General features: G+C 48.0%; 1 protein-coding gene across 4 annotated transcripts in view; it reads left to right on the forward strand.

Annotated features, from left to right (window-relative positions):
* Window positions 1–1,685: 1,685 nt before the first annotated feature.
* ddx47 (DEAD (Asp-Glu-Ala-Asp) box polypeptide 47) overlaps window positions 1,686–18,364 on the forward strand; it is a 47,545-nt gene continuing 30,866 nt past the window's right edge. For all 4 annotated transcript variants that reach the window (XM_069909841.1, XM_069909842.1, XM_069909843.1 and 1 more), the window contains exons 1-5: window positions 1,686–1,794; window positions 8,584–8,677; window positions 11,066–11,254; window positions 12,481–12,552; window positions 14,618–14,736. In XM_069909841.1, the coding sequence (XP_069765942.1) occupies window positions 1,720–1,794; window positions 8,584–8,677; window positions 11,066–11,254; window positions 12,481–12,552; window positions 14,618–14,736 (549 nt within the window). In that variant the 5' untranslated portion in view covers window positions 1,686–1,719. The remainder of the gene's footprint in view (window positions 1,795–8,583; window positions 8,678–11,065; window positions 11,255–12,480; window positions 12,553–14,617; window positions 14,737–18,364) is intronic.

Genomic DNA, 18,364 nt, shown 5'->3' on the forward strand with positions numbered 1-18,364 from the left:
TCTTGGAGTGCAGGAGGATGAGAGGTGATTTCATGGAGCTGTATAAAATCAGCCAGTGGGCTGATATCAGACCAGCGCCAGTGGGCTGATCTCGCCTCCAACTGTGCATCTTGGTGCCTCACAGTTCGGCGGGCAGCAACCTCCTTTGAAGAAGACCGCAGAGCCCACCTCACTGACAAAGGAGGAAAAACCCAACACCCAACCCCAACCCACCAATTTTCCCTTGCAACCGCTGCAACCGTGCCTGCCTGTCCCGCATCGGACTTGTCAGTCACCAACGAGCCTGCAGCTGACATTACCCCTCCATAAATCTTCGTCCGCGAAGCCAAGCCAAAGAAAGATAAAATCATAAGAATAGAATTGGATGAACGCAGAGAATCTTGTGTCCAGAGGAGGGGAATCTGTAACCAGGGGTTAAGGTGGGGGTTGGTGGGAGGGGATAGATTTAACAGGAGCCTGAAGGGTAATTTTTTACAAAGATGATGATGGGTGTATGGAATGGGCTTGGAGGGCAAGTACTGTTGCAATGTTTAAGAAAAAAAAGGATAGATCAATTGATAGGATGAGTTCAGAGCAGTGGGTCTCAACCAATTTTATCCACTGACATACTGCCTTAATTAATTCCTTACCAACCACAAAGCACCTATGGGAAAAAGACGACGATCCGTCCTACCTCAGTCACACTCTCTTCCCCTTTACCTCATACAATAGATCCACGACCTTGTCCTGGTAAACTTGTACCTCTCTCACTTTGTTCGTTTTAGATTGGTCACAGTGTTTGAGCTCCCGAAAGAAAACAGAGACACGCACGCCGAGAGCACTTCAGTTTATACAAATCTTTATTACTAAATCTAAGGCTGATTTCAAACTACAATATGCAAGCCATTCTCAATTATACTTATCAACGCCTGGACTGCTCCCAAGTGCCAAAGCGAGGCAACGACCGTACATTTGTAGTAGGTTGTCGGGGCGCCGGTAGCGGCTTCTCCACCTCCCCTGACCGGGACGTTGGTTGGACTCTAAAAGTTCTTCTTCTTGCTGAGAGACATTTCCACCCCTCAGAGAGTCTGAAACTTCAGCAGCGGGACCATGGCTTACATTACCCAAAATTTGTTTACTCATAGCCCATCACCCTGAAGAAATGGTTTACTTATCTTCAAGGTCTCCTGACAGTCTGCGACTAACAAAAGACAACTGCATCTCTGGGCCCCATGGTACATTATTCTCAAAAGTAGGTTACTGATACTCAACCTTGTATAAGCAAAAGCATGGTTTAAATCCTCCATAACAGACCTTTAACCAGGAACATCCACATCGCGATGCTATTAATGAGCTAACACTCAGGAACATCCATTATCAGAGTGAGGCCTCAAGTAAACTGAAGGAATATTTCCCCCTGGACACCTTCACACCTAATGACATGATTATCGCTTGTGATAATGTTGGGGAACCCTCACTCCCATCTGATTCCACTGTTTCCATCACTTCTTTCCCAACTTGCCTCAGTCTCTCCCCATTTCAAGTCTGAGTTCCCTCCCCCAACTTCTTCTCTGTTTGTAGATGTCATTTTACCTTTTCTAACTTCGTCCTGATTAAGGGCTCAGGCCAGAGATCTTGACTGACCTGCTTCAACATCATCCCACCATCTGAGGGGGACTACAGCTCCCAGCAGGCACTGCGTCCAGCCCCGCGCATGCTCTCTCGGCTCGAGTGGTCAAGATGGAAGTGGCAACGTCTGAGGCGATGCGGCCGAGTCGCGAGGAGGGGGAGAAGCCGGGGAGTTTCCGGGATCTGGTAATTGGCGGCCTGGGGACGGCAGGGAGTGTTCCCGGGGCGGGGGGGGGGGTCAGCTCTCTGCCTGGGAAACTTCGCGTTGGGGTCTCGGTGATGGGAAGCCGGGGCCTCGGAGCACATGTTGATGGTCGCGGTCATAGTCCCACTGAACCGGGGGGGGGGGGTAAAGGGGGGGAGGGTAAAGAGGGGGGTGGGAGAGGGGGTAAAGAGGGGGGAGAGGGGGTAAAGAGGGGGGAGAGGGGGTAAAGAGGGGGAGGGAGGGGGGTAAAGGGGGGGAGGGGGGTAAAGGGGGGGAGGGTAAAGGGGGGGAGGGTAAAGAGGGGGAGGGTAAAGAGGGGGGAGGGGGGTAAGGGGGGGGAGGGAGGGGGGTAAAGGGGGAGGGAGAGGGGTAAAGGGGGAGGGAGAGGGGGTAAAGAGGGAGAGGGGGTAAGTAGGGGGAGGGAGAGGGGGTAAAGAGGGAGAGGGGGTAAGTAGGGGGAGGGAGAGGGGGTAAGGAGGTGGAAGGCGAGAGAGCGGGAGAGGGGTTAAGTAGGGGGGAGGAGGTAAGTAGGGGGAGAAGAGGAAGGGGAGAGAGCAGGAGAGGGAATAAGGGGAGAGGGGGTAAGGGGAGTGGAGGGGGGAAAGAGGTTAAGGGGAGGGAAAGAGGTCAATGGGGAGAGGTGGACGGGGAGGGTAACGGGAGAGAGTGATGGAGGAGAGAGGGGAACAGTGGATGGGAGGGGGTAATGGGGAGAGGACAGGAAGGTGGCAGGAGTGGGTGGAGTGAAGAGGAAAGGGGTGGATGGGGTGGTGAGTGGATGGGTGGGAGAGGTGGAGAAAGGGGACAAGGGAGAGAGAAAAGGTGGGTGAGATCAAAGATGTGAAGAAATTGGGGGAGAAAAGAGATGGAGAGGGAATGGAAATAAAAGGAAAGAAGAGTGGATGGGTGAGGAGGAGGTATTAGGAGAGGAAGAGGGGAAGGGAAAGGAGGGGGAAGAACATAAGAAACAAGAGCAGGAGTCGGCCATCCGGCCTGTCGAGCCTTCTCTGCCAATCAACGTGATCACGTCTGATCTAGCTGTGGACTCAACTCCTCTTACTGGCCTGTCCCCATAACCCTTAATTCTCTTTTTATCCAAATATCTATTTCAAATATCTGTGTCCCAAATACACTGAATAAAACAACCTCTACTGCTTTGTTGTGCAGAGTAATCCTCGTCATTTCTATCTTAAATCCACTGGTATGAGACCATGTCCTTGAGTTCTAGTCTTGCCTGCCAGTGGAAACGACTTCCCTGCTTCTATCTTACTTACTCCTTTTATAATTGTATGTTTCTGTAAGATACCTCTGTCCCCATCCTTCAAGTTTATTATCTAACTTTATATATACAATCTGACTAGCATTTTTCCAGACCACGGTGCACACACACACAATACCTGGGACATATTCATTACATAGATGCACAAAGATATGATTTAAAATATACACCTGCATTTAAATATCTGGGATGATTGACATGGTTATCTTCTTTGGCTTGGCTTCGCGGACGAAGATTTATGGAGGGGGTAAAAAGTCCACGTCAGCTGCAGGCTCGTTTGTGGCTGACCAGTCCGATGCGGGACAGGCAGACACGATTGCAGCGGTTGCAAGGGAAAATTGGTTGGTTGGGGTTGGGTGTTGGGTTTTTCCTCCTTTGCCTTTTGTCAGTGAGGTGGGCTCTGCGGTCTTCTTCAAAGGAGGCTGCTGCCCGCCAAACTGTGAGGTGCCAAGATGCACGGTTTGAGGCGTTATCAGCCCACTGGCGGTGGTCAATGTGGCAGGCACCAAGAGATTTCTTTAGGCAGTCCTTGTACCTTTTCTTTGGTGCACCTCTGTCACGGTGGCCAGTGGAGAGCTCGCCATATAATACGATCTTGGGAAGGCGATGGTCCTCCATTCTGGAGACGTGACCCATCCAGCGCAGCTGGATCTTCAGCAGCGTGGACTCGATGCTGTCGACCTCTGCCATCTCGAGTACCTCGACGTTAGGGGTGTGAGCGCTCCAATGGATGTTGAGGATGGAGCGGAGACAACGCTGGTGGAAGCGTTCTAGGAGCCGTAGGTGGTGCCGGTAGAGGACCCATGATTCGGAGCCGAACAGGAGTGTGGGTATGACAACGGCTCTGTATACGCTTATCTTTGTGAGGTTTTTCAGTTGGTTGTTTTTCCAGACTCTTTTGTGTAGTCTTCCAAAGGCGCTATTTGCCTTGGCGAGTCTGTTGTCTATCTCATTGTCGATCCTTGCATCTGATGAAATGGTGCAGCCGAGATAGGTAAACTGGTTGACCGTTTTGAGTTTTGTGTGCCCGATGGAGATGTGGGGGGGCTGGTAGTCATGGTGGGGAGCTGGCTGATGGAGGACCTCAGTTTTCTTCAGGCTGACTTCCAGGCCAAACATTTTGGCAGTTTCCGCAAAGCAGGACGTCAAGCGCTGAAGAGCTGGCTCTGAATGGGCAACTAAAGCGGCATCGTCTGCAAAGAGTAGTTCACGGACAAGTTTCTCTTGTGTCTTGGTGTGAGCTTGCAGGCGCCTCAGATTGAAGAGACTGCCATCCGTGCGGTACCGGATGTAAACAGCGTCTTCATTGTTGGGGTCTTTCATGGCTTGGTTCAGCATCATGCTGAAGAAGATTGAAAAGAGGGTTGGTGCGAGAACACAGCCTTGCTTCAAGACATATAAGGCAATCGAACAACTGAAAAGTGGCAAAGCAGCAGGTATGGATGGAATCCCCCCAGAAGTCTGGAAGGCTGGCGGCAAAACTCTGCATGCCAAACTGCATGAGTTTTTCAAGCTTTGTTGGGACCAAGGTAAACTGCCTCAGGATCTTCGTGATGCCACCATCATCACCCTGTACAAAAACAAAGGCGAGAAATCAGACTGCTCAAACTACAGGGGAATCACGTTGCTCTCCATTGCAGGCAAAATCTTCGCTAGGATTCTACTAAATAGAATAATACCTAGTGTCGCCGAGAATATTCTCCCAGAATCACAGTGCGGCTTTCGCGCAAACAGAGGAACCACTGACATGGTCTTTGCCCTCAGACAGCTCCAAGAAAAGTGCAGAGAACAAAACAAAGGACTCTACATCACCTTTGTTGACCTCACCAAAGCCTTCGACACCGTGAGCAGGAAAGGGCTTTGGCAAATACTAGAGCGCATCGGATGTCCCCCAAAGTTCCTCAACATGATTATCCAACTGCACGAAAACCAACAAGGTCGGGTCAGATACAGCAATGAGCTCTCTGAACCCTTCTCCATTAACAATGGCGTGACATGGTTATGGGATATTGTTAATTCATCTCAGAGCCTGGCAGTCATGATTTTGATGCTCCTGTACCACCTTTTTTTTTTATTTTATTTTTTTAAATTTTTTATTTTTCACACCATAAAACACCTGTACCACCTTCTTGATGGTATTGGGTCAAAGGTACTGTGTGCTGGATGGAAGGAGTCTTCTATCATTCTTTGAGCCTTGTTCAAACATCGCTTCTGCTAAATGTTGTCAGTAGAGGAAAGGGACACCCCAGTGATTTTCTTGGCTCCTTTGTTGATCCTCTCTATGGATTTCAGATTTATTGTCAGAGTGCATACATGACATCACACACAACCCTGAGATTTTTTTTTTCGTGTATGTACTCTTGGGTGTTTTGGTGATCCTCTGTGTAGATTTCCTTTCCGGTGCTTTGCAAATACTGTTCCACACAATAATACAGCCAGTCAGGACATGTGCTCCTGTAAAATGTTGTCCACGTGGGGGCTGGTAGCCTTGCCCTCCTGAACGCCAATGTGTATAAATCCAGGCTACTCACTCTCCTGGTATATCCTTTCTCAGTAAGAAGACCAGAACTGTACATGATGTACCAGGTGTGGCTTCTCCAATACCTGCATATTTGCATCAGAACCTCCCAATTCTTAAATTCAATCTATTTAAAAGTGAAGGCCAACATACCAGTTGTTTCTTGATTATTTTATGCACTTCCATGTAAGCACCCCCATCTCTCTCTCTGCACAATATAAATGGACGACCTCATTTGTCAGAATCTTGCCCACTCACCCTATCTCTGTCTCTCTACACACTTTGACCTACAAACAACTTTGTTTCCCACTCAATTTAGTGTTATCAGCAAAACTTAGAAAAGTTAGAAATTTAAACAATTTAACAATACGCATCTGGAACCATGCAACACTACAGCACAGAAACAGGCCCCTTCGGCCCTTCTAGTTTGTGCTGAATCCAGTTTTTTGTTGCCTAGTCCCTCTGACCTGCACCTAGTTTCATAGCCCACCATACTCCTTCCATCCATGTACCTGTCCAAATTCTTCTTAAATGTTAAAAATTGAGCCCGCATTTACCACCTCAGCTGGTATCTCATTCCATCCTGCCACTCTCTGTGTGAAGAAGTTCCCCCTAAACTTTTCGCCTTTAACCTGTGTCCTCTGGTTTGTATCCTGCCTACTCTCAGTAGAAAAAGCCTATCTACATTTACTCTGTCTATCCCCCCCCTCATAAATTCAAATACCTCCATCAATTCTCCCTTCATTCTTCTATGCTCCAGGGAATAGAGTCCTGACCTGTTTAACCTTTCCTTCAATTTTTCTGCTCTGCCAAAAGACTAAGTTTAGCAACGAGCATCCTGGGCGGTGAATATCCATCACGTAGTAAATTATTTAAATGTGGCCTGTCCTTCACGAATCCATGCTGTGATATGCTGATAGAAGAATTTCTGTCCAGATGTCTCTTTCTTCCTTAATGATAGGGGAGCAATGAGGATGGGAAAGTGAAGGGGAAATGTCGAGCGAGAGGTAGGGCGGGAGCGGGGGGGAAGGATACTGCTCTTCAATCTCTCACAGCCTTTGGGAAGAAGCTATTCGCCAGCCTGGTAGTCCTGATATTGATGCTCCTGTACTTCCTAAACAATGATATTGGGTCAAAGATACTGTGAGCTGGATAGAAAGGGTGTTCTGGATTTAGTTTTCAGATTTATTGTCAAGAGTACATCCATGACATCACACACAATCCTGAGATAGAATGACCACTTATTGGCAGTCCAAAAAAATTACACAATCTGCATGTAAACAAATAAAGAACCGTAAATAGCTATAACATGAATGATCTGTGCAATAAAGAGCAAGGAAAAAAAAATCAATAAAAAGCAAAAGTCAGATTATTTAATGAGTCCCCGATGGAGCTTGTTGTTGAGGAGTCTGACGGTGGAGGGGGGAGCCAGCTCTTCCTGAACCTGGTAATGTGAGTCTTGTGGCACCGATGTCTCTTGACGGCAGCAGCGAGAACAGAGAGTGAGCTGGGTGGTGCTCTCTGCAAACTATTGCTCTTTGTATCCCCCACCCCCTCTTTAACTAGTCATTCCAATTCCTACTTCCTTTCTCTCTGCACCTAGGCTCCTCCTCCCCCACCCCAACTATCATCTCCCACCTTCACTACCCCCCACCTTCTCCCTTTTGTTCGGACATCTCTCATGTTCCCCCTCACCTTGATGAAGGGCTCAAGCCTGAAATGTTGGTGATGTTTGCTACATAAAGGTGTTTGACCTGCTGAGTTTCTCCAGCATTTGTGTGTTTTTTCACTTAACCACTGTATCAAAAGAATCCTGTGTTTCACCCTCAGCTTCTTATATCCAGTTCTTTACAATGTCTCTGCCCTTGATTTCAGTCAAGTAGTTAAGCAGGTTCTGTTCATAATCTCTTTTTTTCTCTGACTGGCACCAGGATTCTAAGACAATTGCATTCTTGCAATTTTTTCAATTGATACTCAAGAGTTACACAGAACTAACATCAATAAGAACACGATAGATTGTCTTATACTTTTTAATTCATATATTGAGCTTTGTTCTTGGCAAGTCCCCTAATCTGGAGCCTATTAACAGACTCTGGGAAAGTGGAGGATTGAGCAGGGCACCAGAGGACAGGAAGATCATTTCCCATCTGAGAAGGAGTAAACTACCCTGGACGGTGACAATAGTGGTGAACCTGCGAGAGGGCTGTGCTGCTGAGGGACCAGTGCATGCAGCGGGTGGCTGGCGACTCGAGGCAAGGAACCAGCAGAAGCTGTGGGCTTCTGGAGTCTATTGTCGGGAGACTTGTGCTGGGCTGCGTACTGTTAGAGACGGGCTCGAACTGGACAGAGGGGTATCAGGAACCAGGCTGTGAGGAGGTGCTGAGGGGTTCCTGACCGTGTCAGAGGTTCAGATCTGGAGCTCGGGTTGCCAATAGTTTGGACTGGACTCTGTGTGACTGTGGAAGTGCTGGAGGTGAATTCACAGGCACTCTGTGACTCTAGGGGTCTCTCTTTTGCTTCTCTCTCTCTCTCCCCAAGTCTAACTAAGAGGCGCTTAGGCAATTCCTGGCGAATCTGTCTGCCTTGCAGCAAGCAAACGGATATTTCCTGTGTTATGATGCTGTTTTATTTCTATGATAATAAATTGAATCTTGATGTCATTAGGGGAGGAAGGGGGGAACTCCTTCCTCTGTGTACACTTCTACCCCCTCCTCATTCTCCCTGATCCCCTTCAGCCCAGCCCCCTCCCTGCCCTAACTCTCCCTCTTGCTTCTTCTCAGAGACTCCTTTGCCCAGACACTCACCCTCCACGAAACTAATGCTGTCTCAACCACCGTCACCTGCAACCTTCTCCAACGGCATCGCTGTGAGGCACTGATGCCTGAGAGCCGTTTAAACATCCTGAGTGGACAACTATTGGATGGTTTTGCTATGGATGTTTAGCCTTGTGTTTTTTTGATCCTTATATCGCAGGGTGTGACTGAAGTGTTGTGTGAGGCCTGCCAGCAACTGGGATGGAAAACCCCAACCACCATTCAGAAGGAAGCTCTACCCGTGGCCTTGCAAGGTGAGAGATGGAACAACAATGGTGGCTGCATGTCAAAAATCTCTTTTTTCTGTTTGGTTGAATATATTGTCTTTGTGCCCTGCCTATGGAAGGAAACTTGACTGATTTAGTTTCTATGTAAAGGTTCCATTATTGTCACATACTACATTTAGTCTGACAAAGGGCCTCGGCCCAAAACGTTGCTTCCTGTGGAAGATTTCAGATTTATTCCATACATGACCTCACATGCAACCTTGAGATCCTTTTTCCTGAGGGCAAGACAGAATTACCATGTAAACAAAGAACTGCAAATAAACTGCAATACAGAGAGAAGAGAAAAATATCAATAAAATGCAACCTGATTGAGGTTGTTGTGGAGTCCGATGGAGGGGTAGCAGTGTTTCTGAACCTACTGGTGTGAGATTTGTGGCACCTAGACCTCTTTCCTGATGGTAGCAGCAAGAACAGTGCGTGCACTGGGTGCTCAGACCCTTGATGATCGCTGCTGCTCTCCCATGGCAGTGTTACCTATAGCTGTTCTCGATAGTGGGTAGGGTTTTGTATGTGATATCCTGGGCTGTGTCCACTACCTTTTGCAGGGCATTATACTCAGGGCATTGGTATCCCCATATCAGACCATAATGCAGCCAGTCCTATCAATAGCTCAGTGGTTAGAGCAGGGGTGGCCAAACTTGCTTATCACAAGAGCCGCATACCATAAATTTCAGATGTTTGAGAGCCGTAGCAATCACGCGATCGCAAGCCACACCCACTAACACCATCGTTAGCCGCTTTCACATGGCCATAATACCCGAATGTAAAGCTGTCTAAAATACATGAATGTGGCTGTCGGGAGGCCACCTGAAAGCGAAGAGCCCATCCCCGAGGTGTACTTACTCAACCAACCTCGGGAAGATATATGCTCCACTTCCAAGCGCTGCCCCGAGGCACCTGAAAGCAGCAGCCCGAAAGTGGCTTGCACCTGTAAGGTACCTAGCAGGGGGTGGGCTGATGACAATCAGTTGGCGACTCAACTCCCCGTGCCTGACAGCCCCCCTCCCCGCTGCCTAGTGACCCATCTCCCCACTGCCTGGCAGCTTCCCGGCGCGGGACATCAGGGCTGGGGGAGCTGGCACAGGATTACGGGGCTGGGGCGGCCGGTGCGGGTACTGTTTTGTTGGGGAAAGTATTTTTCAATCCTTGTCTTGCAAATCATCCATTTGCAGAATGCTGATACACTGTAGTTAGTGAAGAAGCATGGTTTCAAAGGGAGCAATTTTGCAAAAGATTTATTTCTCATCAAGTCCACACGCCAAACATTCCCCCAGACACCTGAAAGCAGCAAGTCAAAGTGGCTAGTAGCTTTCAGGTGCCTAGCAGTGGGCAGGCTGTTGACAGTCAGCTGGTGACCTGCTGGGGACAGCCACCCTCCCTGCGAGCCGCCCATAACATGTCAACGAGCCGCATGTGGCTTGCGAGCCATGGTTTGGCCACCCCTGGCTTAGAGCATTGGTCTTGTAAACCTGAGGTCATGCGTTCATTCCTCACAGGGCCTCATTTCTGTGAAGGGCAAAGCTGGACAAAGTGGGGACTCTCTGTCTTTGTCTTGTAGACAAAGTTAAAGAATTACATGCATGTTACATTCTAAATGTAGTAGTACGTGACAACAATGGAACTTTTACCTTTATCCTACATACGAAACCTCTTGTTCTAGACATTGTGCACTGGAGGAAATAGTTTCTTCCTATTGTACCTCAATTGGGTCACACTTTAATCTCCTAATTGTGGAATATAAATCTGATCATCTAACAAAGAGAATAAGTACACAGAGATGTGGAGGAGCTCAGCAGGTCTCGCAGTGTCCTTAGGAGCTAAAGATATATTACCAATGTTTCGGGCTTGAGCCCTTCTTCAAGTTACAATCCACAGTATCCAACAAAAGGAAGCCACCTCTGCAAGCAGCATTACTTAGGAGTGGCATGGGCTGCCCAAGGAGGTGGTTGCTGCAGGTAACCTGTTCATTTAAGAAACATTTGGACGGATATTTGGATAGGATGGGTTCAGAGAGATATGGGCCAAATGCATTCAGGTGGGGCAAACGTGGGTAGATCATTTTGGTTGGCGTGGCAAATTGACCGAAAGGCCTATTTGAATACTCTTTGACTGTCAGTCTCAAAGCTTGGTATGATTTGTTACAGTAACAAGGCCAGATTTCCTGACCATCTGTCACTGACAGTTCTTTGTCACTGGCATTTAAAATGCCAACACATTATAAAGGTAAATATTATTTCACTGCAAGCAAATGTGTACCTCTGAGCATGCATCTTAGTGTTACTTATGGACACCCACATCTCATTCTGCTTGTGTTGAAATAAGGCCATTCTGATGATGTCACACTCTTTCTTCCAGGGCGGGATATTATTGGCCTGGCTGAGACTGGCTCTGGAAAGACGGGGGCCTTTGCTTTGCCGATCCTGCAAGCTTTGCTGGAGAGACCCCAGGGGCTCTTCGCACTTGTCTTGACACCAACCCGGGAGCTGGCCTTTCAGATCTCTGAACAGTTTGAGGCTCTGGGTTCATCAATTGGAGTGAAGTCCGGTGAGTGATTCCCCAATGGGGGAAGGTAGAGGGGGAGGGGTCAAGAAGTGATATCAGAATCAGGATTTATTGTCATGAACAAGTCATGAAATTCGATGTTTTGTGGCAGCGTCACAGGGCAAACATTCATATTATAACCATCTTACTATAAAAAAATAAAAATAATGCCTGAAAAGTAAGGCAGTGTCTGGTTCATTGATCATTCAGGAATCTGATGGCAGAGGGGAAGAAGCTGTCCTTGTGCCGCTGAGTGCTCGACTTTAGGCATCTGTACCTTTTCCCCAGGTATGGAGTGAAGTCTGGTCCCTGTGATGTCGCAGGCCAAGTTAACAACCCTCTGAAGTTTATTCTTGTCCTGAGAGTTGGCACCTCCATACCAGGCAGAGATGCAATCAGCCAGAATGCTCTCCATGGTTCACCTGTAGAAGTTTACAAGAGTCTCCAGTGACATACTGAATCTCCTCAGACACCTCTCAAAGTATAGCCGCTGGCGAGCCTTCTTGGTGATTGCATCAATGTGGAGGCTCCAGGACAGATCCTCAGAGATGCTGACACTCAGGAATTTGAAGTTCTTGACCTTCTCCGCTACTGAGCCCTCGATGAGGGCTGGGTTGTGTTCCCCTTACTTCCTCCTGAAAGTCTACAATCATCTCTTGGTTTTGCTGACATTGAGGGCAAGGTCATTGTCATTACACCATTCAACGAGCTGATCTTTCAAACTCCTGCACACTTCCTCATTGCTGTCTGATTCTGCCGACAACTGTGTTGTCATCGGTAAATTTATAGATGGCATTGGAATGGTACCTGGCCCCACAGTCATGGGTGTATAATGAATAAAGCAGTGGGCTTGGGTGCACGCGTGCCTGTGTTGATAATCAGTGGAGCCTTTGTTTCCAATTTGTACTGACTGGTCGTCCGATGAGAAAGTCAAGGATGCAGTTGCAGAGTGGGGTACAGAGGCCTAGAGTTTGTGGTGGGATTGTAGGAAAAAGAACAGGTACTGGTGGGGATTTTGGATGGAGTGAGGATATGTTATGATTTTTAGTGTTACCCCCTGATGACTAGATTGCAGTGGTGAGACCACCACGTCACTGGATCAGAGTTTGTGCTCTGTTACACTCAGCCCTTCTTGGGTTACAAGATCCTAAAATGGTTCAAGTTTTCTTTCCATGTGTTTTGATGAAGACTTCCCTCCTAATCTGATAAATCTGCCATTTCCCTTGCAGTGGTGATTGTGGGTGGAATTGATATGTTGTCGCAGAGTCTTGCTTTGGCGAAGAAACCTCATGTTGTCATTGGTGAGTTTTGGCATCCGTTCTCTTCTTCATAAAACTGGTGGGGTGTCAAGCCTTTTGCCTCCTGATGCCCTCCACCTCCTGGGTATTTCTTATCATGTTCTGGTAATGGAGTCTTTTCGTCTGAGCTTGCATCGACATCTCAAGAGAGTGTTGAGAGAGCATTATGGTGAGACATGCAAAAATGACATCTAATTTCTTGTGTGAACAGAGAGTGCAGCAAGAGTTCATGCAAATAATATTCAATACACGTTGAAACACACCAAGCAATAACTTTAATCCTTTGAAATATAGAACAAGGGTGGCAATGCTGTTACAGCTCTGATGACCCTGGTTTAAATCTAGTGCTGTCTCAAAGGAGTTTCTACATTCTCCCCGTGACCTTTGTGGGTTTCCTCTGGGTGCTCTGGTTTCCTCTAAAACGTACAAGGGTTGTAGGTCAGTTGGGTGTAATTGGGCAGCAAGGGCTCGTGGGGCAGAAGGGCCTGTTACTGTGCTGTATCTCTGGGGTAAAAAGTCTATAGTGCTGGCCATTTGGCACAGAGTGTTTTACCGACCGAATATCCTACTCCAACAATGGTCAGGAATTTTCCAAGAACAATTTTCAGAATTTCTATTTGGATTAGGATTTTATCCATTCTTGTTGAATCTTGGAAGGATTTGAGACAGTAAGTTCTTCACAGAGTCCCAGACTCAGGGTTCCTTCCACAGTGGTTGTTCTCCAGAGATGTCACTGCTGATCATCACTGTGTGACGCCTGTGATCTATTCCTTTCCATATCTCCCAGTCATTGCCTGGGTTTACCTTGCAAATGATCAGATAATCTCCAGATGCTGGGGTCGAGTGGCACGCACGAAACTAGTAGAGAAACTCAGCAGGTCACGTAGAATCTGCTGGAAGTAAAGGGTAACCAATGTTTCAGACCTGGGCCCCTTTCAGGAATCTGGAAAATCAGGTAATTGCCTGCATGATGTTGTCCCATTTGTCCTAATTCCTCCCTGCAGCCCAGAGACACAGCATGTATGTCTGTATCAGAGTGTTGTAAAATAATGACTGCCCTTACCACCCATTGTATTATGTCGTGTACACAGTCGCTGTGTTCCAGGAAATTATTCCCATTTTCCCAAAACACCTGCGAAGTAAAAAGCTCAGACCCAGAATGGGGATGCCATTCCAGTTCGACTTTTTTCCTCCTAGACCCCTTGTCATTTTCCTAGAACGCATGCAGTGTAAATCCCAATGCAGGCATTCCGGGACCAACTTGGGTCAAAGTGTATTGGTATATTCGTAATTTTTTTAGTGCAGCCCGCTGTTCTGCTCGTCCTCTGCTCTCTCCAGCATCCCACTGTCCTGCTCTGTCTTGGTGGTCCACAGCCTGCTCTCTCTGGCAGCCCGCTGACCTGCTCTGTCCTGGCGATCCTCTGCTTGCTCTCTCCGGCAGCCCGCTGACCTGCTCTGTCCTGGCGGCCCTCTGCTTGCTCTCTCTGGCAGCCCGCTGTCCTGCTCTGTCCTGGCAGTCCTCTGCCTGCTCTCTCCGGCAGCTTGCTGTCCTGCTCTGTCCTGGCGGTCTTCTGCCTCCTCTCTCTGGCAGCCCGCTGTTCTGGCGGACCTCTGGCTGCTCTCTCCTGAAGACTGCTGACCTGCTCTGTCTTGGCAGTCCTCTGCCTGCTCTCTCCAGCATCCCACTGTCCTGCTCTGTCCTGGCAGTCCTCTGCCTTCTCTCTCCGGCAGCCCGCTGTCCTGGCAGTCCTCTGCCTGCTCTCTCCAGCATCCCACTGTCCTGCTCTGTCCTGGCGGACCTCTGCCTGCTCTCACTGTATATTTGTGTATATTTGCTGATAGTTGTTGTAATTGGCTGAGAGCCGTAGCCACGCCCACTTGGCAGGTCATAAAGGGCTGCTCCTAACCAGACCCAGGTCAGTCTGGACTGGTCGATTGTGCTGTTACACGCTCCAGTCTTTTGCTGATTAAAGTCTTGGTTTGAGCTAACAAGTCTTTGGATTATTCGACGCGCTGCACTGCCCTAACCCGATTTGTTTTCAGGGGTCTTTACTCTCCTCTCTTCCAGCCACTCCAGGCCGCCTTATAGATCACCTGCAGAACACAAAGGGTTTTAATCTGCGAGCACTCAAGTATCTGGTGATGGACGAAGCTGACAGAATCCTTAACATGGACTTTGAAACTGAAGTGAGTGAACTTAAATGCTCAGGATTTCACACGCTATCCTCACTTGCTTTTAATTTTTCATTTTATTTCCAGGTGATCGATGTTTCCCCATAGCAAAAGCATTTCATTAGCACCTTATGTGACTTTGGGGTTATCCTGAAGCGAATTATTTCACATAGAACATTACAGCACAATGCAGGCCCTTTGGCCCTCAATATATAAATCTACTTTAGAAAAACCTGAACTTCTTTACCACATAACCCTTTTTTTTCCATCTATATGCCTGTTGAAGAATCTTTTAAATGTCTCTATTGGACCAACCTCCACCACTTCCCTGGCTATGCATTCTTCTCTTTTTAAAATAAAAACACTCCTGATGTCTCCCCTAAACATTCCTCCCCTCACTTTGTACAGATGTTCTCTGGTGATTGCTACTCCAACCCTGGGTAAAAAAGATGTCGGACTCTGGCTTTACCCTACCCTCAATTTTGGTCTATGTGTCCTCTGAGTCCATCGTGCTCGTTGAATGAAGTAATAGGAGAAGGTATTCGGTTTCACAATCAGTTTATTACATAGCACAAGAATAAAGCTTAACAGAGCTCTGGTTCAGTCGTTAGTTCATACGTCATCTGCTCAGTGAGCTATTCCCCAAGACTGACTCCTACTGTCCAGTCTCTTCTGTTTATATAGATCAACATTGTTACATTGACCACAAGTTGGCTTTCTTTGATAAACTCCTTGCATAAAATTTATCTCCAGCAATTTCCTGCTCTGCAATTATCGATAGTGTAGACCTTCTATCTTAATCCCCAAGGCCAGAACATCCTGTTGTTTTGATCAGAAGTCAATTCATACCCCAGATATTTCTAATTATTTCTTTGTTCTCGTCTGGCCATAGTCTTCTGTTCTAATCAACACCTCCCATGTATCCTTATGACTTAATTATTCCTACTAAATTGGTTTATCCATTTTGTTTGTCTCTGACATTCTCAGTCATGGTACTCTTATCACTTATCCTTGCAATCCACTTATCTTCCTGTTACTGGCCTGTTTCAGAATAAATCACTGTCCCTATGGTTCCTCCAACCTCATCCTGTCTGGTTTATCCATTTTGTTTTTGGAGGCAGCAAATTCTACACATACTATAATCAGCCAACTTTTCTACATACTGTGGCTGTTACTCAATTGCATTAATATTTCCCTTAAATAGTATAATTGAAGTAAATAGTAAATTGTTACATAGTAATTGATTAATGAATACATAATGAATAGTACATTGGCATATTTTCTATGATTTCTTAACCCCTTGGTTCCAACACTATCTACCCTATATTTGAGATGTGGGAAGAAACAGGAGCATCCAGGTTTTGGACACAGTCATAGGGAGTACATACAAACTCCACAAAGGCAGCAGCAGAGCTTCGGCTTGAAGCTGGTTTGCTTTGATATGGGAACTCTGCTGAGTGTCCCATTCTCCCACCCCTCACGTAGTTCCAGTGACCTCCAATATGCCAGGGACCCTCAGAGATATAAATATTCAATGGGGATTGCCTGCTTCCAAAAGCATAAATCATAATCTGTTTGTCTTAACCAGATGTACCCCTCAACGCATAGTGTATCTAGGGCGTGGCAGCCATGCCACATACCCTGGGTGCCATTGTCCTCGCCTCGCCCCGAGTCCCGAGCCCAACAAAGAATCTCCACCTGACAAAATAACTTGGGGTATGGGCGACAGTCTGAGGTTCTTTAATGACGCTGTCACATTTTGCTTTCTGACGGATATCTGCATCAGACTAGTTGAACTGATTTGGAAAATGGCAGTGCCCAGGGTTAAACTGCAAAGCAACTTCAACTGCCCCATCCCCATCATCTTAACTCGCTGATCCTACCATGCAGTAGGAAAGGAAGGCTGGGGCAGTCGGATATCAGTAGTTAGATGGGGGGGTGATGGAGGGGGCTAGGTAGGAATCCTACCTAGTCCTGTCTGTCGCCTCTCCCCCCCAAAACCCGACTGCCTTGGCTGATCCTCCCCCTTCTCCCTTTCTCTCTCCTACCTCTCCCCTCTATCTACCTCTCCCCCCTGTTCTTCCCCCCCCCCCCCACTCTCTCCATCACTTGTGTAGGGAGTGCGTTAAATAGTATAATTGAAGTAAATATGCCGGACTCATTTCCTCAGGCATTGGGAATCCTGCGCTTCGGAATCGTCCCAGGAGAGTGAAAGAGAAAAAAAACATGTGAACCAAATCAAACCGTGCTGGCCCCAGGGACAAACACCCTCCCCACCACCCATAAAACCCAGGGAAATCAATGTTTAAGAGGTTCAAGAAATGTTTCCCCCTCGCTCTTTGATTTTGTCCTGGTGGATCTGTTGGGGTGGTTGGAGGGGGGTGAAGGGTTTGTGGATGGGGTCTGTGTGCCCAGGGAGTGGGGGGTTGAAATGATCCCAGGAGCGGATCTTACAGTGAAGGGCAGACAAGTACGAGAGGGTTGATTGTAACATGTTGTAGACATGGTCTGTCTGTTCCAGGATGCAGGGTGCACTCTTCTTTCCCCGTCCCTCTCTCCACTCTTTCACCCTTCTCCCCCTCCCCTATCTCTTCCCTGGGTGCTGGGTGACTGGTGTCTGGGATTAAATGCATGTTGGGTGCTCCCCACTCCCTCCTGGAATTAAACCCCATCCAGGGAAGATGTCCAAGCTCGTGGTTCTGATCAGCAGCGTGTCAAAGTTTTGTTATTGAGTACCGCCTGAAAAACGCACACACCCTTAAAGGTAGCCCAAAAACCCATAACTCACAGGAATTTCCCGCTGCCGATCTTCAAAACTAGCCCAATTGTGTGTGGAAATTGCCCCAATGGCAACTTTGTTTGTGATTTTTTTTAACACGGGGTGTGATTTAAGTGTTTGCCACAGGTGCTATTTTACCAAGCTACAACACTGGCTCAACAACAAACCAACCTTAAAAGCTGACAATTTTGCTCGTAATTGGCTGCTACACATCTTTCTCCTGGAGTCATATCGCATGCAACAGACCTGACTATTTTGCACCCTAAGACAGGCTGAGCGTGGTGTGGGGCAGTTGGGGGGGTGCTGTCCGGGCTGAGTGCTTGGGGGGGGGGAGGGAAGGGAGGGGTTGCTGACCGACCGGGCTGAGTGCTGGACGAGGGGAGGGAGCTGACCGGGCTGAGCATGAGGTGGCGAGGAAGGGGGTTGTTGACTAGGCTGAGCATTGGTTCGATGTGCGCCGTTCAGGAGGCTCATGAGGAGGTCAGAGGCGACGGGGTGGCCTAAGAGCTCGGGCAAAAATGTGACCAGTGTTAGCTGCTCAGAGCTGGCGGCCAAGCGGGACAGAAGGCCAGACAAGAGTTTCAGAGCTGTAGGAGCAGTGGGGCTGTGAAGCCGAGTGCCAGTGGCTTTCATGCACCCGCATCAGCTGGTCGGGCTGGCCTTCAGGCACAGTTCGGCAGTGCAGCGCGGTCTATCGCCCTCTTCCCCCCTGTCCCCCCCACCCCCAACCATCCAACTCCTGACACGGCAGCAGGGCTGCAGTGCTGCTGAGCCTGGAGTTGACAGAGCACCGCACCAGATCGTGGTGATGGTTCAATGCAGAAGCAGTGGCTATCTTCGCTACCTAAATCTCGCATGTAACTA

The sequence above is a fragment of the Narcine bancroftii genome, chromosome 13 (assembly GCF_036971445.1).
Source record: "Narcine bancroftii isolate sNarBan1 chromosome 13, sNarBan1.hap1, whole genome shotgun sequence".
Taxonomy (NCBI): Eukaryota; Metazoa; Chordata; class Chondrichthyes; order Torpediniformes; family Narcinidae; genus Narcine; species Narcine bancroftii.